This window comes from Spea bombifrons, chromosome 6, assembly GCF_027358695.1.
Source record: "Spea bombifrons isolate aSpeBom1 chromosome 6, aSpeBom1.2.pri, whole genome shotgun sequence".
NCBI classification, from domain to species: Eukaryota; Metazoa; Chordata; class Amphibia; order Anura; family Pelobatidae; genus Spea; species Spea bombifrons.
Window position 1 is genome coordinate 15,219,490 of NC_071092.1, and position 27,218 is coordinate 15,246,707.

General features: G+C 44.7%; 1 protein-coding gene across 1 annotated transcript; it reads left to right on the top strand.

The window, feature by feature from the left end:
• The first annotated feature begins 19,029 nt into the window (after positions 1–19,029).
• Positions 19,030–21,970, top strand: LOC128499882 (14 kDa phosphohistidine phosphatase-like). Its single transcript, XM_053468859.1, has 3 exons — positions 19,030–19,243; positions 20,632–20,756; positions 21,780–21,970. Exons 1-3 carry the CDS (start codon positions 19,099–19,101, stop codon positions 21,870–21,872), a joined length of 363 nt encoding a protein of 120 aa, XP_053324834.1. The 5' UTR covers positions 19,030–19,098; the 3' UTR covers positions 21,873–21,970.
• Positions 21,971–27,218: the final 5,248 nt, after the last annotated feature.

The following is a 27,218-nucleotide window of genomic DNA, read 5'->3' on the forward strand; positions in this document are numbered from 1 at the left end:
ACCATCTGGTCACTCTTGCATTCCTCTCCTTATTCTGTTTCATCCATGCCAGAGGAGCATGGTCAGTCACCAACACGAATTCCCTGCCCAGGAGATAATATCTCAGGGACTCCAACGCCCACTTGATGGCGAGACACTCCCTTTCCACTATGGCATAATTTTCCTCGGCTGGGGTCAGTTTCCTACTCAAGTACAGCACTGGGTGTTCTTCCCCATTAACCACTTGTAACAAAACTGCCCCCAAACCTCTAGCAGACGCGTCTGTCTGAACCAGAAATGGTTTCCTAAAATCAGGGGAAACGAGCACTGGCTGGTCACACAGGACAGACTTCAGACTCTGAAAAGCCCTTTCTGCCTCGGGGTTCCACTTTACCATCACTGACTTACCACCCTTTGTTAAGTCTGTCAATGGTGTGGCCATGGAGGCAAAATTGGGCACGAACCGACGGTAGTACCCGGTTATGCCAAGGAAAGCCCTCACTTGTTTCTTTGTTACTGGCCTAGGCCAGTTCTGTATCGCCTCAATCTTATTGATCTGGGGTTTAACCAGCCCCCTACCAATGATATAACCCAGGTATCTTGCTTCCTCCAGACCCACTGCACATTTTTCAGGGTTTATGGTTAGGCCTGCATCACTAATGGAGTCTAACACGCCCTGTACCTTACCGAGGTGACTTTTCCAGTCAGACGAAAAAATTACCACATCGTCCAGGTAAGCAGCGGCATAATCACGATGTGGTCTCAAAATCAGATCCATCAGCCTCTGAAAGGTAGCAGGGGCCCCATGTAACCCAAATGGCATCACAACATACTGGAACAGGCCCTCTGGAGTGGAAAAGGCAGTCTTCTCTTTAGCCTCCTCAGTTAACGGTATCTGCCAATAGCCCTTTGTAAGGTCAAGTGTTGTAATGTACCTTGCCTTCCCAAGCCTCTCAACCAGTTCATCCACTCGGGGCATGGGGTACGCATCAAACTTCGAGACCTCATTTAATCTCCTGAAGTCATTACAGAACCTCCACGTCCCGTTGGGCTTTGGGATTAGCACTATGGGGCTTGACCACTCACTAGTAGATTCCTCAATAACACCTAATTCAAGCATGCGCCTGACCTCCGTGGATACCGCCTCTCTACGGGCTTCTGGTATCCTGTATGGCTTCAGGTTCACTTTACTGTGAGGCTCAGTTTTAATATGGTGTTTTATGAGGTGGGTACGGCCAGGTAGGTCCGAAAACTTTCGTCTGTTTTCCTGCAGGAACTCCCTCACCTCCTGCTTCTGGGGCACTGACAGTGCCTCTCCTATGGTTACTGGGGGAACTGGTTGCCCCACTTCTTTGACCCCTGCCTGGGTCGCCCCCAAAGACTCCCGCTCTTTCCACGGCTTGATCAGGTTTACGTGGTAAACCTGGAAGGGTTTTCTCCTGCCCGGTTGATGGACCTTGTAGTTCACCTCACTCATCTTCTCTACAACCTCATAGGGACCCTGCCACTTGGCTAAAAACTTACTTTCAACGGTGGGCACTAAAACCAGGACCCTGTCCCCAGGATTAAAGGCCCTCAACCTGGCAGATCTGTTATAAATTCTGCTCTGGGCCTCCTGCGCTCTTTGCAGATGCGTTTTAACTATAGGCATCACCGTCGCTATTCGCTCCTGCATCTGAGCCACATGTTCAATAACACTCTTATATGGGGTGGCCTCGGTCTCCCAAGTTTCTTTGGCAATATCTAACAAACCCCGTGGATGTCGGCCATACACTAACTCAAAGGGGGAAAACCCTGTAGATGCTTGGGGCACCTCCCGGATAGAGAACATGAGGTAGGGTAATAGACAGTCCCAATCCCGACCATCCCTTTCTACCACCTTTTTTAGCATATGCTTTAGGGTTTTGTTAAACCTCTCCACTAACCCGTCTGTTTGAGGGTGGTACACTGAGGTACGGAGGTGAGTGATTTTAAACAACTTACACAGGTCTTTCATGACCCGTGACATAAAGGGCGTACCCTGGTCAGTAAGAATTTCTTTAGGGATCCCCGTGCGAGAGAACATGTAAAACAACTCCCTAGCAATATTTTTGGAGGCCATGTTTCTTAAGGGTACCGCCTCTGGGTACCGGGTAGCATAATCCAAGACAACCAAAATGTATTGGTGTCCCCTAGCAGATTTGACAATGGGCCCTACCAAATCCATGGCAACTCTCTCAAATGGTACTTCAATGATGGGAAGTGGCACCAAGGGGCTACGGAAGTGTGGTGTTGGGGCACTCTTCTGGCATGTGGGGCATGACTCACAATACCTTTTTACTTCTTCATATACCCCAGGCCAATAAAACCTTTGGAGGACCCTCTCTTGTGTTTTATTAGTCCCCAAGTGCCCCCCAAACACATGGTTATGGGCTATGTCCAGCACCAGGTGTCGGTATGGTTTTGGCACCAGAAGCTGTTCCACAATTTCCTTGTTAACTTTGGTGACCCGGTACACTAGATCCCCATTCATGGCAAAATGCGGAAATTTCTGGTCAGCTTCGGGTTCCTGTGGTACCCCATTTACTACCATGACATTTGCCCGTGCAGTTCCCAGAGTGGGGTCTCTCACTTGCTCGGTCCCGAAGTTACCCCGAGACATTTCTAAATCTAAGACCTGTTGGCCGGGTAGGGAAGTTTCTTCTTCTTCCTCCCCAGCTAACACCTGCAAGGGGAAAGAATCTTCACTATACATTTCAGGTGGGCCTAGATCCTTTTCATCATGCCCCTTACTGGTATCATTGTTCCCAATGGCCGTCTCACCTGACCCATTATTTACAGGGAGGGTTACAGACTCTGCCGGAGTTTGTTCCCCAGCTGCAGAAACGTTCCCCCTTCTCCACAACTCCCAGAACAAGGGGAAATCGCGGCCTAAAATAACCGCATGCATAAGTCTTTTTACAACTCCGACTTCGTAGGTCACAGTTCCAGATGGGGTCACCAACTTAATGGGGGCCACAGGGTAAGCTACAATATCCCCGTGGATGCATAGCACTCTTATGTGCTTGTTCGGCACGTAGTCCATAGTCACAAGGCCAGCCCGAACCAAAGTCACCAGGCTACCCGAGTCCAAAAGTGCCTTCACGGAGCAGTCACCTATCTTCACCATACAAAAATGCGGCTCAGTCTCTGATTCTGGAATGGCTGCACAAACAGGTTCTGCAAACAGGGACTGACGCCGACTAGCGTCACACACCATGGGCTCTGAGTTAAGAGGGCAATAGGCGGCTATGTGTCCCCACTCATGGCACCTCCAGCACTGGGGGGTCCCTGGCCTCCTTAGTAGGGAGCCCTTTCTAGGATTGTGGGGTCCCAGGGGTTCAGGATCAGTCTTTTGCCCTTGCCCAAACTCTAGAGCCCTGCTCTCTCTCACATTTTTCCATACACCTCCAGCTGGAACTCTCTTACCCAAAGATGTCGCGGGTCTGACAGTCTTGGAAGGTGTTGGTGCCGCAGGGACCTCACGGAGGAAGTCCTCGGTTGCTATGAACCTTTCCACCATGTTGACAAGCTGCTCAGCAGTTCTGGGGTCTCCATGCCCAACCCACCGTTGTAGCTCCGCCGGGAGGGCGCGGAGGTAGTGGTCCACTACCACCTTTTCCACAATCTGGGCTGGTGTAGTGGATTCTGGTTCCAGCCACTTGCGTACAAGATGAATCAGATCATACATCTGGGACCTGGCAGGCTTGTCCATGGTGTATTTCCAACAGTGGACTCTCTTGGCCCGAACAGCGGGCGTAACACCCAGGCGAGCAAGGATCTCCATTTTTAGTTTTGTAAAGTCCCGGACATCCTGCTCCCTGAGGTCATAGTAGGCCTTTTGCGGTTCACCAGTCAGGAAGGGTGCAATCACTTCTGCCCACTCTGCAACTGGCAGTCTCTCTCTCTCCGCCACTCTCTCAAATACGGTGAGGTATGCCTCAACGTCGTCGTCGGGTGTCATTTTTTGTAAGCCCCGCTGAACGGCCCTCCTCACGTTAACAGTCTCAAGGGGGCTTGCCTCCACTTGTTGGGACTGAGCCACAACAGTCTCTCTGAGCGCAGCAATCTGCTCCATTAACAGGCGATTCGTTTCCTGTTGTTGGGCCATAGTCTGCTGTTGCGCATGTTGCTGGGCGTGAAAAGCCTCTGCATGAAACTTCCGTTGCTGTTCCAAGGCCTGCTCATGTCTCAGGTTAGCCTGTATCAGCTGCTTTATCACTTCCTCCATTGTGCCGGATGGGCCTTACAGTGCTGCAGCCTTCACTCAGGACATATGCTTCCGGCCCTTTAAATGTCCACAAAATTCAGATGCTGTGTTTTGTCCTGCCGTTGCTCCTAGCACCACTGTGCCCGCATTCTCCACCAATTGTAGGGGACAGCTCACGCATGGGGCGGCAATGACAGTTTCACACAGGTTTCCAACGTAAAAGCGCGTTTATTTAGATGTTGTAGTCACAGAGCACCTTGTAAACAAAACAAACTATAAGCCTGTCCGGCTCTAACTAAACAGCAGGATACCTCTCTAGCAGCCTAAGGTCTGACGCAAAGCAAAGTAACCAGTTTTGTATGGGGTAAAGCTTCATACCTGGTGAGCTGCAGCGCTGGCTGTAGCTGCTCCTTCATTCAGTTTCTCCCTTCACCTGCAAACTTAACAGCCCTCTCTTTTAAGGCTTCCTCCCCAGTAACGAGCTTAGGAAGCCTCACCTGAGAGCACCTGGGTTTGCTACCATGCCTGGCAGAGGTAACCAGGTGAGATATATATACCATCAACCACGCTCCCATACACTTTACCACACATTGTACAAACAATATACAATTTTTCCCCATGTATAAGACGCACCTTAATTTTGGGGCCTGAAATCTGAAAAAAAAATATTACATAAAGTTATTGTACTGGCTCCCTGGGTATGATATGAGTGTGATTGATGTTAGCTGCTAGCAATTGTTAACTATCATGCTCAGGCAGCCAGTACATGCACATCACTTTCAGCCTCCCTGTGCCCCCTACACACCCATCCATGCTATCGCACATACACACATATATTTATTAATTTACTCCCCCACTCAGATCTTCTGATGCTGCTCTCAGACTTCCGTGGGGGCCGCTATTTCCCTCTGCGTTGCTCAAACAGGAACAGGAACGCATCGGAGTCATGTGATGTGAAGTACAGAATTGTGACATTAACTGAAAAAAGCGTTAACTGCATCATAAATACTTGGTTCTGCAATACACTTGTGGGCTTTTACACATTTCATGCATTTCTGGCATTAATTATATTTTTAAACATGAGATGCCAATGTGTATGCCGACAGTAATTTCGTGCAGAAGTAGTAGTATCATCAAAGGGCTGTGAAGATTGGCTGTGGGCTCAAGACCTATTTCTTTCATGAGCCTAGCAAAAACATAGTGGCAACTTTATATTTCACAGCTACTTTTTCATTGTTACAGCAAAACATATATACTGTATGCCAAAAAGTAGAAAATCTTGCTAGGATTCCAGGCAGTTACATCTTCCCTGGGGATAATATTAACAGTAAGGAAATAATAATACTATTATTATCTACTGGCATGATTACCCTTTGTTTTCTAATCTCAAGGATATCAACTGTGCCATTATAAAGTTGTTTTTCAATAAAACATAATGGTTTTCTTTTATCTTCTGTTGAGCCTCAAATTCATGATAAGGCTATGATTTTCAGATATTTACAACAATATCAAATATAGTGAATCCTTACATATAAATGTAAAATCTTGAAGAAAAAAAAAAAAGAAAAAAGTATCAATTCTAGTTGAACATAACAATTTAAGCACCATATACTTTAACTGCTTTATCCACTCATCCCATTTTAAACTATGCGAATCTGAAAATGTTACTGTTTAAACCCTACCAATTTTACACCCATGCTAAACCTTTAAGGCTGCTTTGTACGAAGCAAGCCATTTTGGAGAGGACAGGAAAACAAAGGTCCCTGCATGTCTTCCTTTTAAAGGGACCGTGCATATTTGTTAGAACCCAGGCCAGTAGAGCAGTCCATCCTACATTTCACTCTTATTAGCAATTTTCCCCATCTCCTCTTTATGAACCAGGATATTAAGAAATTTGCCAGTCGGCTGTCTGCCTTAGGGATGATCTGTTGACTGTCCATCCAGGGGCGGGGCAGCCTGGCCTGAGGACAGGGGGACAACTGAACTTAAAAAAGTTCATTCACTGAGGAAGAACTCGAGCAAGATCAAATGCAATTTGATGCAACCCCACAGTGAAAGTGCGGCTGCAGCTGAAAGGAGCCTCCGGGAAGGTAAGGGGTGATGTGAGTAAGTGAGTATGTATGTATGGATGTTAGAGTAAATGTGTATGTGTGTGTCTGTTAGCATGAGCGTGTATGTGAGTGTTAGCATGAGTGTGTGCTAGAGTGAGTGTGTTAGCATGTGTGGAGTAGGGCTGAAACAAATAATCGATAATTAAAATCGTTAACAATGATTTTCATTATCGATTAGGCAAATCGATTTTTATCGACTATAAAAAGAGGTTTTTTCAGAGCAAATGCTCTGAAAAACTCCTCTCCTTATATAATCCGACCTCAAACAGAGATCGGATTATAACACTAGAATCCAGATCCCCCGCAACGCTGTAATAGAAGCCTCAGCGTAAGTGAAGGGCAGTAACGGAGGCTGTCTGTGCACATCGTACAGACCCCCACCGGCTGACAGAGAATTGAGGTCTCCTGCAGAGGATCATCCTCTCTGTCAGCCGGTGGGGGTCTGCGCGATGCTCACAGACAGCCTCCGTTACTGCCCTTCACTTACACTGAGGCGTCTATGAAGCTGCAGTGAAAGTGCCTGTCAGCAACGGAGGTTCACAAAACACCAGGGAGTCGGGAGAGAGGCAGAGCGGTGAATGGGAGGTGGGAGGAGTCAGAGGGGTGTATGGGAGCCACCCTCCCATACACCACACTGGCTCCTCCCCCTCCCAAACACCACTCTGCCTCTCTACCCGGCTCCCTGGTGTCTTGTGAACCTCAGTTGCTGACAGGAGGCAGAGTGGAGTATGGGAGGGGGAGGAGGCAAAGTGGAGTATGGGGGGGCAGAGTGGAGTATGGGAGGGGGAGGAGCCAGAGTGGTGTATGGGAAGAGGAGGAGCCAGAGTGGAGTATGGGAGGGGGAGGAGGCAGAGTGGAGTATGGGAGGGGTCAGGAGGCAGAGTGGAGTATGGGAGGGGGAGGAGGCAGAGTGGAGTATGGGAGGGGGAGGAAGCAGAGTGGAGTATGGGAGGGGTCAGGAGGCAGAGTGGAGTATGGGAGGGGGGAGGAGGCAGAGTGGAGTATGAGAGGAGGGAGGAGGCAGAGTGGAGTATGGGAGGGGGAGGAGGCAGAGTGGTGTATGGGAGGGGGAGGAGACAGAGTGGAGTATGGGAGGGGGGAGGAGGCAGAGTGGTATATGGGAGGGGGGAGGAGGCAGAGTGGTGTATGGGTGAGTTATAGTGGTGTATGGGGGGATATAATGAATTTCAGGGTAGCAGAGTGGTGTATTGGGGTGTAATGAATTTCAGGGAGGCAGAATGGCATATCTGGGGGAGTTAGAGTGGTGTATAGGGGGAGGTAGAGTGGTGTATGGGGGGTATAATGAATTTCAGAGTGGCATATCTGGGGGAGGCAGAGTGGTGAATCAGGGAGTATAATGAATTTCAGGGTGGTGCAGGGCAATTATGGGGGCGGAGTGGCATATCAGGGTGCACAGTGGCATATAGGGAGGTATAAGGCATAAATGGGGGCGAGTAGCATATTGGAAATTATAAGGCATATAGGGGGTATTAGGCATATCAATATTAGGCATATCAGGGGGGCATAAGACATATCTGGGGGTAAAAGGTATATCAGGGGGCTCAGTTGCATATCACTGGCATATAAGGAGTATAAGGCATATCGGGGGCACAGTGGCATATAAGGGGGCACAGTGGCATATAAGGGGGCACAGTGGAATCTCTGACATATAGGAGGTATAAGGTATATATGGGGCAGAGTGGCAATCTGGGGGTCAGATGTGCATAACTGGGGGCAGTTTGGTAAATAAAAGAAAATATAAACAAGGCTTTTTTCTCATAGTTTTTATTAACCCCTTAAGGACAATAGGGGTTTTTACTCGTAGTATATTGCGGGACAATGGCTCTTTTAACGTTTTTCAGTGTTACTGTTTAGCTGTGATTTTCTTCTTTCTCATTTCATGCTCCCACACATATTATATATTGTTTTTTCCAGGACAAACATGGCTTTCTTTAGATACCATTCATTTTATCATATCATCTAATTTACTATAAAAGAAATGATAAAATATGGGGATTTTTTGTTAAAAAATTACTTTTTCTCACTTTTTAAACAGAAAACTTTTACTCATCTGCAAAAACTAATGAAAAAATCTGCTAAATAGATTCTACTATTTGTCCTGAGTTTAGAAATACCCAATGTTTTTATGGTTTTTTGCTTTTTTCTTCACGTTATTGGGCAATAAGTACAGGTAGCGTTTTGCTATTTCAAAACCTTTTTTTCCAAATCTGGTAATTCTTCCCCCCATGTGCCATTTCGGGTATCTTTGAAGCCAGCCAATGCAATTTACCCTATCAAGTCATATATTTTTAAAAACTAGACACCCCAAGGTATCTGAAATGCTGGTATTTTAACCCTTTCCATGCACTAATTTTACCACCACCCTTTGTGAAACTTTATGGTAGTAAATTTTTTTTGTATTTTTTTCACACACGTTGTACTTCAGGTATAAATTTATCGCTCCTGGTATATGTCCGTGTCAAACAACACCCCAATATGTGTTCAGTAACATCTCCTGAGCGCAGTGATAGCCCACATGCATGGGTTTGTTGGGTTATTTGGGAGGTAAAATGCCGCCTTTGTGAGATGTGTATTTTTTTGCCATTTAGACATCTGCCCCATGTCCCATATTTGGGACATCTTTGAACCCGGCCAATTCAATTTACCCCATCAACTCATATATTTTTTAATACTAGACACCCTATGGGCATTTGTAATGCCAATATTTTAACTCTTTCCATGCTGGAATTTTTGTAAAGATAAAGAATTTTAGGACTTGCTTATTAAAAACTTTGTTTTGTTTTTTTTTTTGGTGACAGTGGGGATTTTTACATGTTACCATATTTTTTTAAATTTTTTTAAACATTTTTGACCAATTTTTTTTTTTTTTTTTTTATTACTAGTCACTCTCATTAGTGAGCTGGGCTCCATTGACCTTGCATGGTTGGATGCAGTGCCTGCATTCAACCTGCAGGAGGAGCTCGAGAGTTCTCAAGAGGGTCTGGATTGACCCTCTGTGAACTCAGATCTATTGTTAATGCCATCCTCGGAGCAATCACAAGGCGATCGGGGTAGGGGGGTAGTGTTGCTGACATGCCTCGATACTGAGGCATGTCAGCAACACAGTTTCTGCTTAGGAAGCGATTCCGACCCCTTAATCACTTGCTGTTGCATAAATATTTGAATGTGTGCACTAATGTTTCTAAGGCTTGAGAAAGACCTGTGCGTCGAAACGTTGCCTGTGTGAAATAAACTCACCTTATCATTTGAGTGCTGAGCCTCTGCTTCTTTATTTTGGATTTATTGAGGGACTTGGTGGTACCCTGGCTCATGCACCATTTCACTGCTGAGTGCTGCATTCCAACCTTTCTTTTTGAGTAAAATAAGAAGGTGAATAGAGAGAGAGAGGCCATTGCGATAAAGAGATGAAAGTGTAAATTGTACGTTTTTTATTACATTATTTTAATTGAAAAAATAATCGGCCAACTAATCGATTATTAAAATAATCGTTAGTTGCAGCCCTAGTGTGGAGCATGAGCATGTATGGATAAGAGTGTGCGTAAATATGTAAAAGGTCTATATACACACACAGCCACTCTAACAATATACACTTACACATACACTACTGTTCAAAAGTTTGGGGTAACTTAAAATTGTCCTTGTTTTGAAAGAAATGCAAATTTTGTCCATTAACATAACATCAAATGGATCAGAAATATGGTATAATGTTGTAAATTACTATTGCAGCTTGAAAGGGCTGATTTTAATGGAATAGCTTCATAGGTGTACAGCGGCCCTTTATCAGCAACCAAATCAGCAATTTGGAACAGTAATAACTGTATTTGTGTACATACACACTTACACATACACACGTACACTCAAACACCATACACTTACACATAGATACAAACACACTCTCTCTGATCCTACGTGCAGCATACACACTTTAGGACAGTTACATGTTTGTTTTTTTCTGCTTTATGCGTTTATGTATGCGTTTTAAAGAACTTTGTTTTCAGGCTATACTATTGGGCTGCTGAAAGTTAGGGGAGGTGGGGGTTAATTTAGGAGCAGTTATGGTTAATTTAGGGGCAGTTAATGGGGTCTTTAGGGTTACTTTAGGGGCAGTTATGGTTAATGGGGTCTTTAGGGTTAATTTAGGGGCAGTTGTGGTTGATGGGGTGTTTAGGGTTAATTTAGGGGCAGTTTTGCTTGATGGGGTCTTTAGGGTTAATTTAGGGAAATGTAGTTTAACCTAAAAAATGTATATATTGTAAACCCCCATTGGAATTACCCACCAGCCGCCACTGTGTGCAGGTGTTTTAGCATGGCCCTCATCAGTATACAGTTAGCCAGACATAGATGATAAGCACATTGTGAGCCCGACACAGTGGGTCTTGAAGGATTTTTTGAAGGACCAAAGGGAGTGGGAAAGATGGATAGGATGGGGGAGGACATTGCATAAAAAAATGTTCTTCACTTGACAATTTGGGAGACTTTCTAGAGAGACTTACAATACAAACAAACCCCTGTAGGTCAAAGCAGGCATATTGCCTGATTGCTTCCATTAGGAATAATTTTATATACTCGGTTGCGGTTTTCTCGGCATGTCTGACATTATTGCCTCATCCTCAGCCCTGTTTCATATCTATTTATTCTGTTAGCTGTTACTGTTGTAAATACTTTTGCCACTTTCCTTTGTGAGTTTCAGCACATATGTTAGACACAAACAATGCAAACCCAAATCCCAGCATATTGGATTTACTCCTATTAAAATCATTCAGATAAAACGGATTATGTTATAAAACTCCTAGAACACGTCTACAACACTTTTGCTATTTTGTGTGATTTTTGTTCATACCATTTCATTATTATGGCCACTGGAAAAAATGATTAAATCTTTATCGGTAGTAGTAATCACAATAAAGACATACCTAAATAGTTTGTAATTCACATTCCCTTGTTCTATTTAGGAAATTAAGAAAATGGAAAACAGGCTAAATATAGATTTACTATTCTTGGCAATGAAAAAAACAAATATTGTGTTTCATAACAGAGTTGGAGTCAAGGTTCTTTCTTGATATAGCACTCATCTTTTAAGAAGCCTTAAATTGCTTCATTGCTTTCATTGCAGCCACCTGCAATGCCTCTAATGCCCTAAGCATAAACAGCTTCTGCCTTTACTCAATTATAACATGCCATTCATGACTGTGGGCAGGAAATGGGAATACCCACCATGTTCTGTTACCACGGTTTCACTCAATTCTTTGCCCATTTGGTTGAAATGAAGGGCGGGTGGTTTGGAAGGCAGGTTTATGTGGATATCTCAAATAGGAAAGGAGTGTCCTTTTTTAGTAAATAAAACCCACTTACATTTTAAGGATACATATACCTGTAAATATACTATAGGGAAGTATACTAAATCTGTGTTTTTATATATACCTCTACAAAATGGTTTTGTTCAGTTTTTAGGTAGCACTACCAGGATGAGAATTTGGAACTGTGCATCTATCTTTTAATAAACAATATTTTAACAATGCCGTTGAGGTGAAATTAGAATTAAAAGTTCATTAAAGCTTTCTCCTATATTTATCATGAGCTCTGGACTTTTTTTATACATTCAAAATGACTATGAAAGTGAGAAAACCAAAAACATAGTTGTTATAGTGTTTCTTTTAATTTTATTCTGGTACCTAAGCGGTTATTATCTATGTGATTCTTTCCTTATCTGTAGTAGTATTAGTGGACTAAAGAACATTTCACAAGACTGGAAAATATGCTTACTCATATGATTTGGAACACATTTTTCAATATAATAAACTGTTAAGGAAATTAAATAGAGAAGACCAGACACTGCCCTTATTATACATATTGATATATTTGTGATGCCAAGTAGTCTAATACCTACACGCAAGCAGCCATTGTCACGACTTGTACAAAAATAACAGCAGCTCTGTACTGTTAAAGGGCTTACGACAGCTGGAGTGTCCCCTTAACTACTTGTATGATCGTGTTCCTGCATTTTCAATAAATCTCAGTTTATTAAACATCAATAAAAAACAGACAGTACGGTAAACATGTACAAGCATGACATAAAGCAAAAATACAGACCGTGGAAAAAGTACATAGCCCAGTATACAAAAGTGTCACAAATAGACGGTCAACAGCGTAGAGAGGGCATCGGGACAATCACATAAAGAGTAGATATCAATGCTAGATCCACAGCATGCGGCGTTGCCTTGCCATAAAAACCGAGATAAAACAGGGGCACATGAGGCCCAAACAACAATCCAAAAACATAATAAAGAAAAGAAAACCAGAGGCGAGGATCGCGGAACCAGTCCGGAGGAGTACCGTCAGAAAATCTGTAGGGAGGAGGCGCCCATACACACCGAGGAGGGACCATAGGACAGGGGAGCCTGCAACAGTCATGGGTGTCAACAGGCCGGCTATACCGTCCCGGAAGAAATAGACAGCAGGGCGGGAAAGGTAGAGGAGGTTATGAGGGACTGCCATGGAAGCCATTTCATCTCGTGATTATAGGCCAAGCCCTTAGAGGACATAACTAATTCCTCCATCTGGTGGATAAAACCAACCCTCGCAAGCCAGGCAGAAACGGGCGGGGTCTCAGCCTTCCTCCAAAACCGTGGTATAACCACCTTGGCGGCATTAAGCAGTTGCATGGTAAGAGAGCGCTTAAACGAGCCAACAGGGGCATCATGGATATGGAGAAGGACACTGGCCGGATCCAAGGGGAAATCAGGGGTCTCTATATGGCGTAACACACGGAAAATGACGGACCAATACGGCTGAACCAGTGAACAATCCCACCAGATGTGACGAAAGGTACCCCTATCCCGGCCACACCTCCAGCACAAGGGAGACACATGAGCCGCAAAAAGATGGATTGCAACGGGGACTCTATACCAGCGCGTGAGAAGTTTATAGGCAGACTCCTGGAGCCTACTGGAGATGGAACAACTATGCGTGAGGGCAATAGCACGGTCCCAGGCCTCCGTATCTACAGTAATGCCCAGCTCACCCTCCCACAGAGCCAAGAAAAAAGGTCTCGTAGAGGTACGATTATCTATATACAGTTTATATATAGTAGAGAGTAGATGGGAAGGCAAGGTCGCATGGACACAGAGCGACTCAAAAGGAGTAAGGGGCCTAGCTAGCAAAGGAAGCGGGGAAAGGGACAAAATAAAATGCTTAACCTGATGATAGAGAAAGCGAAGGCCAAAGGTAGGTGCAGTGCCCGAAAGCACACGCTCCAAGGGGAGTATCCTGCCACCACCCAGGAACTTGAAGACCCGGAGGGTCTTTTCCCCCTGTGATATGAAGGGGCGAAGCACCGCCTCTCCACCAGGCAGGGGGAACCCAGGATTATGAGAAATCGGGGTCATAGGGCCAGGTAGGTCCAGCAAGGTACGAGAAGCCTGCAAGCGTTTAAGGACCCCGAGCGTCGGCGCAACTGTGGGGTGTGCCCGAAACAGCGGGACTGCAAATCTAGAAGGCAGCCAAGGTACCGCCGAGAGGGGATGGGAAAACAGAGCAGCCTCCAACGTAAGCCAGGAGCTCTCCCCGCCGTGCGACCACTCCACCACCCTCCGTAAGTGTGAAGCAATCCAATAACCTTCCACATCGGGTAGACCCATTCCCCCAGCCGACTTCGGTCTGGTCAGGTGATGAAAGGCCAATCTGGGAGCGCCCGAAGACCAAATATATCTGGCGAAGATCCTACGGCAACTCTTAAAGAAACTACGAGGCACGAAAATAGGGAGGGCTTGGATGAGATATAAAAGGCGCGGCAAAACATTCATTTTAATAACCCCCATCCTACCAAACCAGGATACATGAGTGTAGGACCAACGAAGTAGGTCAGCGGAGATACTAGAAAGGAGGGGAAGGTAGTTCCGTGAGAAGAGGTCCGAGGGGTCGGCCGTAAGTTGGATACCCAGGTAAGTAAGGGAGCCGTCGACCCAGCGAAAAGGGTGATCACGGGAAAGCCGAGTGCGGTGGGCCGGGGTAACGTAAAGACCCAAAACCTCGGATTTTTGGATGTTAATTTTATAGTTGGCCAGGGAGTTGAAGGTGTCCAATTCAGCGACAATATGAGGAATAGAAACCAAAGGGTCAGTAATCGTGCACATCATGTCATCGGCGTATATGGCTAGTTTATGGACCTCGTCCCCCACCCGTATGCCCTTAACCATCGGATTAGCCCGAAGCGCATTAGCCAGGGGCTCTAACATCATGATGAACAACAAAGGGGACAAAGGGCACCCCTGCCGGGTACCATTGGACAGGGGAATTCTCTCCGACAAAGTCCCATTGACCCGTACATAGGCCGAGGAATTAGTGTACATAGCCCTCACCATCCGTACAAACCCCGGACCGAGCCCCACAGCGGAGAGAAGGCGAAAAAGAAAGGGCCAAGAGACCCTATCAAACGCCTTCTCCGCGTCCATAGATACCAGCAGCATGGGGAGTCGACGATGATGCGACCAGGCGAGAAGATTGACAATCTTAATCACGTTGTCCCTGGCCTCCCTCCCAGGAACGAAACCAACCTGGTCCCTATGAATAAGGGACGGGACAAGAGGCTGCAACCTAAGCGCCAGGACCTTCGCCAGAATCTTCAGGTCAGAGTTTATGAGGGAGATGGGCCTGTAACTACCACACAATTCGGCGTCCTTACCGGGTTTAGGAAGGACCGTCACATGGGCAGCATTAGTGTGGGGGTCTAGTGGGCCACCTTTCGCTAGCGCGGAGAAGAGAGAAACCATATGAGGGCCCAGAACCGGGAGAAACTTCCGATAATACATAGGCGTAAAGCCATCCGGGCCAGGGCATTTACCCCTAGGGAGGGACTTAAGCGCCGCCGAAATCTCGTCGAGGGTAACGGGCGCGTCCAGGGCAAGCCTATCCGCCTGGGACAGCCGACGATGGAGGTGTTTAGCCAAATAAGAATCAATTAGCTCCTCGTGAACATTACCGGGCCCCGGAGGCGAAGGGAGGTTGTATAAGTTGCTATAAAAATCATGAAAGCAGTTAGCAATTTTCATAGACTCATAGTGAAGGGAGCCATACGAATCCCGAATTTTATGTATGTGAGAAGCCGAACGCTTAACCCGTAAAGCACGCGCCAAAAGCTTACCCGGCTTGTCCCCAAGTTCAAAAAACTTACTTCGGGTGAGAAAGAAATTCCTACGAACCCGAGTGTCGAGCAAATCAGACAGCCGGGATCGCAAGATCCTAAGCTGATCCATCAATTCAGGGGCCATGGTAGATTTATGGCGCAACTCGAGTTCCGCAATTTGACGCGTCAAAGCAACCATTGACGCCTGGCTAGCACGTTTCAGCCTTGCACCCAGCTGGATGAAGCGACCCCTGATGACAGCCTTATGGGCCTCCCAAAGCGTATGAACCGGGGTATCATCCACAGTGTTTTCGCTAAAAAACTGAGTCAAGTGGCCAGTAAAATCTGCGACATATTGTGGATTACTGAGTAAGTTTTCATTAAGGCGCCAATTAAAACGTTTGGGGGGGAGGGCGGTAGGCGTAACACCAGGTGTACAGGAGAATGATCCCCTATAGTGCAGGGGCCAATAGAAGTGGAGTGTAGATACGAGAGGTGATGATGTGACAAATAAAGAGCGTCAATCCGCGAATACCTATCATGAGGCGGGGAATAAAACGTATAATCACGCGCAGTAGGGTTCTGAGATCTCCAGGAGTCTGCCAATTGGTTGTATAGTAGTGAGCGCTTAACCCGTTTAATTTTAGTATAAGACATGTGAGACGTGCCAACAGAGCAATCCAATCGTGGATCCATGACCATATTCAGGTCCCCCCCAAAAACAGTGATGCCTTCCTGATACGGGGCCAGGTGGGAAAGAACCTTCGCCAAGAAGGGGGCTTGGTCCCTGTTAGGGGCGTATACAGTAGCAAAGGTGATTTTGTGCGTACCTAGGAACCCCTTCAGGAACAAATATCGGCCCTCCGGGTCCCTATAAACATCAGAACATTGAAAGGGAACCGACTTATGAATCAGTATCGCCACCCCCTTGGTCTTAGTCGAAGGGGAGCTGGCAAAGTAGGCAGTATTGTAAAGGTGGTTGGACAATTTAGGTTGCTTAGAGCACAAGAAGTGGGTTTCTTGAATAAAGGCAACATGTGTTTTCAATGATCGCAGCAGATATAACAGTTTGGAGCGCTGCTGCGGTTTATTTAAACCCCTAACATTAAGGGAAGTGATACGAAATGATTCAGTAGCCATGGGCAGGACAGCGAACAGCACAGTAATAGACATCACTAACTCCTCCGGACAGTAAGCTCGCCAAAAAAAACAAAAGAAAGAAACAAAATACATAAAAGAACATAACAGGGCAAAACAACAGCCCGATGCCGAAGCATCCAATAGTGAGCCAATAGACCAGCCGAGAGGTCAAGAAACCACAACCCGTCCTAAAAGGACAGGAGGGTGGGCTCTGGTGGGGGAGATCTGGTAAGATAGTACAGCAAACATAAAACATAGTGGTAAGTAAGAACAGAGAGGCCCAGGCAAGAGCCCGCCGCCTCCCCGCCATATGGTAACTTAAAGTAAAGCAAGAAAATGGCAATCAGTGTCTATGGGAACATTTAACAAAAAAGCACTGCAGGTCAATAAACGTCAAGACCCATGAGGGCAATTGAACAACGCAGTGTGTGTGTATATAACGAGGGGGTGTGGGTGTCATCATACAATGTAAGTGGATAATCATCATGTATACGGGGTGCCCGAGGGCACCTGCGGAGAAAGCATGGAATACTCGTACGTAACTAACACAAGTATATGAGGTACACCTGAGCGGGCTAGACCTGCATGTCACACCATGCCAAACCACCTAGGACAATAGACCAAGCAAAGGATATGTATAAGCATCGCAATGTCCCAAGGAACAAGACCCGAGGCAGCAATCCCGCGTTCAGATGGGATCCGCAGAATGGACGATCGGGAGCCGCAAACAGGCAAATGAGATGAGTGGTGCGTGTACATGACGAGCAGGCGACGCGTCCCAGGTGAGGCGGACGAATGAGGATCCAATTGTCTCAGCACCGCCAGCACGAAAAAAAAGGGGTGCTTCAGGGGCCCCCGAAAAAAAAAAAAAAATAAAAAGGTCCGCAAAACGACGACAGCGAAAAACATAAAACGACGGAGAAAAAGGAAGTAGAGAAATGTCATAGTCATTACGAAGGTGTCTTCTGGCGCTTGTGGCGCCGGGGTCGCGGAGACCATTCAGCCGATGAATCTCGGAGAGGTGGAGGAGGCTCGAAGGGGTCTTCCCAGTCGGGGACAGAGATCTTGGGCAGTCCCAGCGACTCCAGGAACGGAGATACATCAGCAGCCTGACGGATGATGTAGGTGCCAGAGTCCCTGCGCACTATTAGCGCAAACGGGAATCCCCATTGGTAGGGGATGGAGGCCTCCCGTAGAGCCGCAGTGACCGGTTTGAGGACCCGGCGAGTGTGTAGCGTGACCGGAGACAAGTCCGGGTAGACGGACACAGGTGAGTCCTGCCACTTAATGGAGGTAGCAAAGCGGCATTTACGAATGATCTGCTCCTTTAGCGGATAATCATGAAGCCGACAAATAATATCACGCGGAGGGCCGCCAGGGTCGCCTCGAGGTCTGATGGCCCGATGAGCTCTGTCCAATTTAACCACAGCGTCAGACGGCCTCTGTAGAATCTCATTGAACAGCATTTGGAGCGTAGAAGCGATGTCCTCCGGGGGGACAGACTCCGGTATCCCCCGGATCCGGAGGTTGTTCCTGCGGCCTCTATTATCCAGATCCTCCAGGCGCCGGGAGAGCATTCTGATAAGGTCGGCATGGGACGATGTTCGTTTCGCCAATAAGTCAACCGTACCCATAATACGGGACGTGTCTTCCTCTGTGGCCGCCACGCGGTCGCCCAGTTGACGGACATCCGATCGGATTTCGGAGAGCGTGTCCCTTATGCCCTGAGTAGCCCGCTCAATGAGCGGTATCATCTCATCTTTTGTAGGCAAAAGCTTCAGGACCTGCCGCAGAGCTGGGTCATCCGGATGAGAGGCCTCCGAGATGTTGTCGTCCACACAATCCTCGTGTGAACTGGCGGGGGAAGGCGCCATCTTGGCAGGTGTGTCTCCGGGTTCGGGATCAGCAGAGCCCTGGAAAAACTTCCGAACCGAGGTAAGTGAAGCCTTGTCTCTCGGTGGTTGGGACCGGGGAGTCCCGGGGAGCCGATTGTGCTTCCCCATAGCAAAAAGAATTCGAAAAGAGAACACTGAAAGCCGGTTTAGGCGGAGAGGAATAGCGGAGCTCAAAGCCTAAGCAGCCATCTTCCTTAGAGGTCAGACCACGCCCCCCGTGTTCCTGCATTTTCAACACTATTCTCCACTAAACAATCCATCAGGGAAATAATTACTTCAAGAGACAGTAATAGCGGAACCCAGCACAACACAAGTGAACAAGTTCTATAAGCCTAAAAAACTTTGGCGACACCAATTAAGTTTATTACTTTACTGTACAACAAGGTGGAAATAAATTCGTGATGCAGCCCACAGAAGTGATCACTTATTTCCGAGCGGCGAGGTGAATGATTCGGGTTTCCTAACGCCAGGCAATCAGCGATGCCTTTTTTGGTCACGAAGACGAGAGTTGGAAGCACCGCCTTTCGCTAGAGCGTCACGTGACGTTACCTTGCGGTAGTCGGTTTGCCAACGGGTGACTGTTTGTTAATTTTTGTCGTTAAAATGTCTGAGTTAAATTCGGTGCCTGAAGTAGAAATAGACTCCGATGGGGTTTTCAAATATATACTGGTGAGGGTGAGCTTGGGGAAAGGTGAATCGGAACAATACCGAGATATCGTGAGGGGGACTAAGACCGCTGAGTACCACAGTAAGGAGCTTTGCTGCCCTACCAAAAACTTGTTGTTCTAGTGACGTTTGACAAATTGACGTCACGTCGAGTTTATATAGACACAGCGTGTGAAACCTGATTGTCATACTTGGTTCGATTTTTGTATAGCTCTGCTGAGGACGACATGCTTTGTACGAGACAGCACATGCAATGCAGACGTATTCATTTTGTACAAACAACACTAACTGCATGTTAAGTTTAGGGTGATAGGATGCTACTCCTAGAGCAGTCGTTCTCAGCTATGGCCCACAAGGATACAATCCTTATTGCACAAGTATTACAGGGCTTTATAGCTTATCAATGAGGATCAAGCTATGCTGATTTAAGGCCAATCTTGGCGTATGTGACGTTATTCTGAAAAACTGTTGGGAGGTCTTAATTGCATCTTAACATCAACGTAAACTATGTGAAATACAAGTTATCTCGCACCAGTGCATTTTTCTACCTTGCAGATGTATTTAGAAATGCTTTTCTATATTTGCTCAATTTAAGAAATTTTAGAATTTTTTTTTTTTCAGTATGTGGAAAACACCAGAGGTGTTTTCTGGTGATCAGCAAGTCTTTTGCTCATTAGACAACTGCTGCCAAGCTCTTGCCAGGTAGCAGCTATCTGGTGTTTGGGTGTGGATCCCTGCCAATCCTTGTAACAGCAGGCTGTCCCGCAGGACAGGTTAACTAAAAAAGCATGGGGGAACCTTTCTGGGTTCGGTGCTGAACCTCTTTCTGGCAGTGAAAGCACTTAGAGGATATCATATGTACATATAAATACTTGTGCGTGTAGAGTAAATCCGTCTTTGTTTCCTGCCCATAGGTGAATAACAGCCACCAGTAAATTGAACTAGTGAAACATGGCTGGTTTAGATTATTATATAGTGCATCAATGTAGTATACACTGTTAAAACTTTGCATAGCTTATTAAAGGGTCAGTGATGCCTGTTTTTGAGGGCATTGTAAAGCAAATCACATGCTCACAATGCATTCTACTTTAAATTCTGGGTACGGGAATAAACTTAGCTGGACCATTCAGTGTCATAGGTATGCTAACATAATAAGGTTGAAAAAGAGACCTAAGTCAATAAATTTCAACCCTTCGACATATTCTGTCTGCTTTTGATCCAAGAGAAGAAAAAAACCCAATTATGCTACTTTTTGGCCTATTTTCTTCTTCATATACACATTCAGCAGAGCATTGCACTTCCTGCCACTTTTTACTTAAAATCTTTAATGTAGTCATGATTTTAGCCCCTGTATAAGTTACACCTTTAACTATTGGCATTTACTTTTATTATATCCATACTCTGTTTGTGAATAAATGCTTTGCAACTTTTTTTTTGTTGCTTACCAGCTTACCTTTTACTTTTAAATAGACCATATTTTCGAAAGCATAAACCCTGAACTGACAGCTTTAGGATTTGAATGTAAGTGCCTTGGAGGAGGAAAGATAGAGCACAACAGCAAAGACAAGAAAATACGTGTATTTGGTGAATCTACCGTAAGTGTTTTTTATTGTATATACTATATACCACTCTAGGTTTCAGTTTCTCACACAGTTTCAACTCCCTATAGTTCAATGGTCGATTTAACTATGCTTTATACAAGGTCAACAAAGCTATTTCTGCAGCAGAAACTCACTCTCCCCTAGTCTGCAACAGGAACACAGAATCCATCTTAACATTAGACAAAAACTACGTGATATCTGAATGAATTACTATGTTTTTATATATATATATATATATATATGGTTTGTGAATGAATCCAGTCAGAGAATGAGTCAAATACCATGTGTTAGACTTGGGCACCAGTCAAGTCTTCGTGTTCATCTTTGGGCGGGGGGCCTTTGTATTCCACGAATATTTGCCCTTTCCCATGTTCGTTTTTCTCTTAGTTGTCTGCTGGTTTACTAGCAGGGGTTAATGCGAGAGTAACGCTGTAACAGTTAGCAGCAGCTTTGGCCCCCGGATTTTAAAGGTCTGTAAAAGCGACTCTATTGGTCGAAAGCAGGGGGTTCCTCTGTCATCAGCCAGTGAAGTGCAGCTGCTCTTCATTGGTTGATGCCAGATGAGCACCCTGCCGGCAACCAGTAGAGTTGCTCTTATGGGCTACTCATTCTCATTAACTGATTCCTCATTTATTGTCATGGTGTTGCTCCCTTTTGGTGACGCTGTTTTAGGGTGGGATAAGTAAAAAAAAAAAAAAAAGACTTCAGAATAGCAAATTCATTTTTATGCTAATTTTGCCACTGTCTCCGAATCTTTTGAGGTAGAATATTCCAGTAAAGGGAACACCACCATTTCCCCCCTCTTTTTATATGAAGCTATAGATATGCAAGTAATGCATATATGCTCTAATATAAATTACAAAATTGCTAGTTATGGGTTTTTAGCCTCCTGGAGTTTAGAACACTGGTGGTTTTACATCTGAAGTGGACCTCTGTGCAGACCTGTCTGTGAGTGTAGGCAATAGCATGTAATTTCTCCTGCAATGTATAATTTTTATATATATATATGTTTTTTAGGGATATGGAAAAGCAGACCACTCCATTACTGGTGAAAAACTGAAGAAGGCATATAGTGGCTATGAGGTGATTTGGTCAGATGACAACAAATGAATTGTTGGGTTCCGTCAATGGATGAAAATGTAAAACTTTACTTGCATGATCTATATTATTTGATTGGTAATATTTGACAATAAAAGCTTCTCTACCAATTTATTGTTGGCGTTCATAGTGTGTGTGATGATCAGTTCTATACCAAATCTACAAAATGTAAACAGCCAACTGGCTGTTTCGGACCTTTCGAAAGGAATTTTATTATTTATATAGCATCAGCAGATTCTATATCGCTGTTACAATCAGAGGCACTAAAATTATTTAAAATCACTCACATAGTGGTACCAATCTAGTTAAATAGTGAAGTCAGGAAGTTGAATTCACAACACTCCCTTTAGTCAATGGACCACATTATCTAAGCATTTTACAGGGACATTTCATTTCACTGATTTAACCATGTATTATTTCTCACGGGAAAGGCTCACTAGTGTTGGCATTTTATATCTATGAGTTGAAACCTGGAATGCCATGGTTTAGTGAGTACACTCCTGTGTTTTACTAATGTCTGAGCGGAACATGAATAGCATGCTAATATTTGCCTGCAAGTGTTAGGTACTTGAGCAAGTGCACTGTTGTGTGCAGATAAAAATGTCCACTTACTGCCTATATATGTTTCAAATGCACTTTATTATGCCAAAACTAAAGCAGCTTAAAAAAGAAAAAAGGTATATTTTTCAGAATGTATTTTTAATCTGATACTAGTAATAATAATAAAAAAAAAAAGACAACAGTTCCTTTTTAACGCCTTCCTTACCCTATGGACGTACGTCCCAAATGGTGCACCAAGATTACTTTTAGGATTTGTTGCATCAGGGAGACGATGCCATCTGTCTAGTCTTGGCAGGCCCCAAGAGACAACCTTTTCCCTCCATTGGTTTGCCTGCTATAGAGTCATCTATCACACATTTTCTGGGAGGTTGCCAGTATTTAAAAGCTGTTACTTTTGTTGCTGTCAGGCATGTGGTTAAGTCCAATAAATCTCACAGGTGCTGCTTATTAAGTACCGTATTTGCTTGATTATAAGACAAGGTTTATCCCAAGGTCGTCTTCTAATCAGTGCTCAAATAGAGGTCTGATTACAAGACTAAGATCCAGATCCCCCGCAGCGCTGCAGGGGACCTGGATGCTCCTCACTGGTAGCCTCTGCTGCTGCTGGCACTTCCTCTGGGGGCTTCTATGACGGAGCACCGGCATCACATGACCTTCCGGGGCTCCACCATAGAAGCCCCGGCGGAAGTGCCGGCAGCAGAGGTTGTCTGTACATATCCCGCAGCCGGTGAATGTTTGCGGGATGTGCACAGACAACTGCTGCTGCCAGCACTTCCGCCGGGGCTTCTATGGTGGAGCACTTGCACAGACCTCCGCCGGCTGCCCCACTAGACACCAGAGAGTCTGAAGCATGGGTAACAAGTAAAGGGATGCACTGGTAAGTCTGGGGGGGGGTTAAGAGTGGCGTGCGGGTGGGGTTTTAATGAAATATAAGGCATATCTGGCGGCAGATGTGCATAACTGGGGCAGAGTGGCAAATAAAAACAAAAAAAAAGCATTTTTCTCAATTATAGTTTTTATTAAATATGAAAACATAGTTTACATGTGAATTAATACTTACTGGTAAAACTTTTTTCCTATAGGGTAGTCTTATATTTTCTTCCTAAATTAATATTCAAATCTTGGGGGGTTGTCTTATAATCAGGGTCGTCTTATAATTGAGCAAATGCGGTATATACATACATACGCACACACAACGAATAAAAAAATATTTGATCCCATGCTGATTTTGTACGTTTGCCCATGATCAGTCTATAATTTATTTGAACGGTGAGAGACAGAATAACAACAAAAAATCCAGAATAATGCATTTCAAATAAGTTATACATTGATTAGCATTTTACTCAGTGGAATAAGTATTTGACCCCTTTGCAAAACATGACTTAGTTGGCAATGACAGAGGTCAGACATTTCTTGTAGTTGGTCACCAGGTTTGCACACATCTCAGGAAGGATTTTGTCCCACTCCTCTTGCAGATCCTCTCCAAATCATTTAGGTTTCGAGGATGATGTTTGACAACTCGAACTTTCAGCTTCCTCCATAGATTTTCTATGGGATTAAGGTCTGGAGACTGGCTAGGCCACTCCAGGACTTTAATGTGCTTCTTCTTGTTCCACTCCTTTGTTGCCTTGGCCGTGTGTTTTGGGTCATTGTCATGCTGGAATACCCATCCATGACCCATTTTCAATGCCCTGGCTGAGGGAAGGAGGTTCTCACCCAAGATTTGTGGTGAAGTTGTCCTGTCCTCTTAGCAGAAAAATACCCCAAAGCAAAATGTTTCCACCTCCATGTTTATACGGTGGGGATGGTGTTCTTGGGGTCATAGGCAGCATTCCTCCTCCTCCAAACACGGCGAGTTGAGTTGATGCCAAATAGCATGATTTTGGTCTCATCTGACCACCAGACTTTCACCCGGTTCTCCTCTGAATCATTCAGATGTTCATTGGCAAACTTTAGTCAGGCCTGTGCTTTCTTGATCAGGGGAACTTGCGGGTGCTGCAGTATTTCAGCCCTTCACAGCCTAGTGTGTAACCAATTGTTTTCGTGTGACTATGGTCCCAGCTGCATTGAGATAATTGACAAGATCCTCCCATATAGTTCTGGGCTGTTTCCTTACCACTCTCATGATCATTGAAACGTCGCGAGGTAAGATCTTGCATGGAGCCCCAGACCGAGGGAGGTTATTTTGTGTTTCTTCTATTTGCGAATAATTGCACCAACTGTTGTCACCTTCTCACCAAGCTGCTTGGCGATGGTCTTGTAGCCTATTACAGCCTTGTGTAGGTCTACAATCTTGTTCCTGATATCCTTGGACAGCTCTTTGGTCTTGGCCATAGTGAAAAGTTTGGCGTCTGATTGATACCTTTAAGAGAGTGCTCCTAATCTCAGCTCGTTACCTATATAAAAGACATCTGGGAGCCAGCATCTTGCTGATTGTTAAGAGATCAAATACTTATTTCACTGAGTAAAATGCAAATCAATTTATAACTTATTTGAAATAAAGTATAACTTATTTGAAATTCAACCTACCATTAAAATTATAGACTGATCATGTCTTTGTCCGTGGGCAAACGTACAAAATCAGCAAGTAATCAAACAAATTCTTCCTTCACTGTGTATATATATATATATATATATATATATATATATATATATATATACACATATATATTATTTTAAAAGAAAGCCCTGAACAAAACAATATTTGGGGGTGCACTAAATGAGTTAGTAGGGGATCACAGTTGAACAAAAACTGCTCTGGTCATTTAGGTTAAAAACGTGACAAACGTGGTCCTGAAGGGTTAACCCCTTGATGACAATTGCCGGTCCGGGCACGTCACCGAAAATCAAGTCGATAACGACAATTGACGTTCGCTTTCTGCACCGAAACGGCGTTGCTGTAATGCCTCGACCTCGAGGCATTCAGCAACGCCATGATCGGCACAAAGGGGCCATCTCTGGCCCCTCCCCGGGGCGTCAACATCCGCCATACTTTGTATGGCGGCGGACGCCCGTTTTAAAAGCGTTTTAAACGATCGCCTCCTAAACTTAAATGGTGTCGCTGGAATGCCTCGATCAGGAGGCATCCAGCGACACCAAACACTTACCTGAGGATGGACTGTGACTGCTCCGGAGAGCATGGCGGCGGCCCGGGAAAAAAAAACCAATAAAGACGAAAAAGTTCGCTAGACGGTCTCCAGAACCTTCAAGTTGAAAAAAATGTTAAAAAAAAAAATATATAAAAAATATATTTTTGTGAGCAAGTCCTAAAATTAGCATATTAGCTTAAAACAATTATCGCATGGAAAGAGTTAAAATACTGGCATATTAAATGCCCATGGGGTGTCTACTTTTAAAAAATGTATGATTTGATGGGGTAAATTGAATTGGCCAGGTTCAACAAGGTCCCAATTAACACGGGGGGAAGGATGGCCACACATCTAATTTCCAATTAGAAAAATGCACACGTACCAAATGTGGCCTTTTAGTTCCCCCCAAAAATGACAAACCCATGCATGTGGGGTATCACTGTACTCAGGAGATGTTGCTGAACACATATTGGGGTGTCGTGTTACAGCGACATATACCAGGAGCTGTAAATTCATACATAAAGTAGGTGTGTGTGGGAAAAATACACACACAAAAATACTACTGCAAACTTTGAAACAATGCTGGTGGTAAAATGTGTGCATGCAAAGAGTTAAAATACCAGCATTTAAAATACCCTGTGGTGTGTAGTTTTCAAAAAAATATGGCTTTATTGGGCACACTGAAATGGCCAGGCTCAAAGATGTACCAAATAGGGCATGGGCAGTGGATCCCCAAATGCCAAAGTTCAACATTGAAAAATGTGCATGCCCCAAATGTGGCCCTTTTGCCCCCAAACAGCCAGACAAAATCATTCATGTGGGGTATCACTGCGCTCAGGAGATGTTGCTGAACACATATTGGGGTGTTTTGTGATAGTGACATATACGAGAACTTTTTAATTCATACCTGAATTAAAATGTGTGTGACAAAACAAATGCAAAAAAATGACTACCATAAAGTTTGACAAAGACTGGTGGTAGATATGGTGCATGGAAAGAGTTAAAATACTAGCATTTGAAATACCCTGGGGTGTCTAGTTTTCAAAAATATATGGGTTTATTGGGCACACTGAAATGGCCCGGCTCAAAGATGTACCAAATAGGGCATGGGCAGTGGATCCCCAAATGCCAAAGTTCAACATTGAAAAATGTGCATGCCCCAAATGTGGCCCTTTTGCTCCCAAACAGCCAGGCAAAATCATTCATGTGAGGTATCGCTGTACTCAGGAGATGTTGCTGAACACATATTGGGGTGTTTTATGATATACCTGAAGTAAAATGTGTGTGAAAAAACAAATGCAAAAAAATTACTACCATAAAGTTTGACAAAGGCTGATGGTAGAATAAGTGCTTGGAAAGGGTTAAAATACTAGCATTTGGAATACCCTGGGCTGTCTAGTTTTCAAAAATATATGACTTGATGGGGTAAATTGCATTGGCCGGGTTCAAAGATACCCGAAATGGCACATGGGGGGAAGAGTTACCAGATTTGGAAAAAATGGCTTTGAAATAGCAAAACGCTACCTGTACTTATTGCCTCATAATGTGAAGAAAAAAGGAAAAAAACATAAAAACATTGGGTATTTCTAAACTCAGGACAAATAGTAGAATCTATTTAGCAGGTTTTTTTATTACCTTTTATAGATGAGTAAAAGATTTTTCAACTAAAAGTTAGAAACAGTCATTTTTTTTCTAAATGTTTCACCAT

Coding starts and splice junctions, on each gene's coding strand:
- LOC128499882 (XM_053468859.1), top strand. CDS start 19,099: ATGTCTGAGTTAAATTCGGTGCCTGAAGTAGAAATAGACTCCGATGGG. Junction 19,244..20,631: donor TAAGACCGCTGAGTACCACA/GTAAGGAGCTTT, acceptor ACTTTTAAATAG/ACCATATTTTCGAAAGCATA. Junction 20,757..21,779: donor GTGTATTTGGTGAATCTACC/GTAAGTGTTTTT, acceptor TATGTTTTTTAG/GGATATGGAAAAGCAGACCA.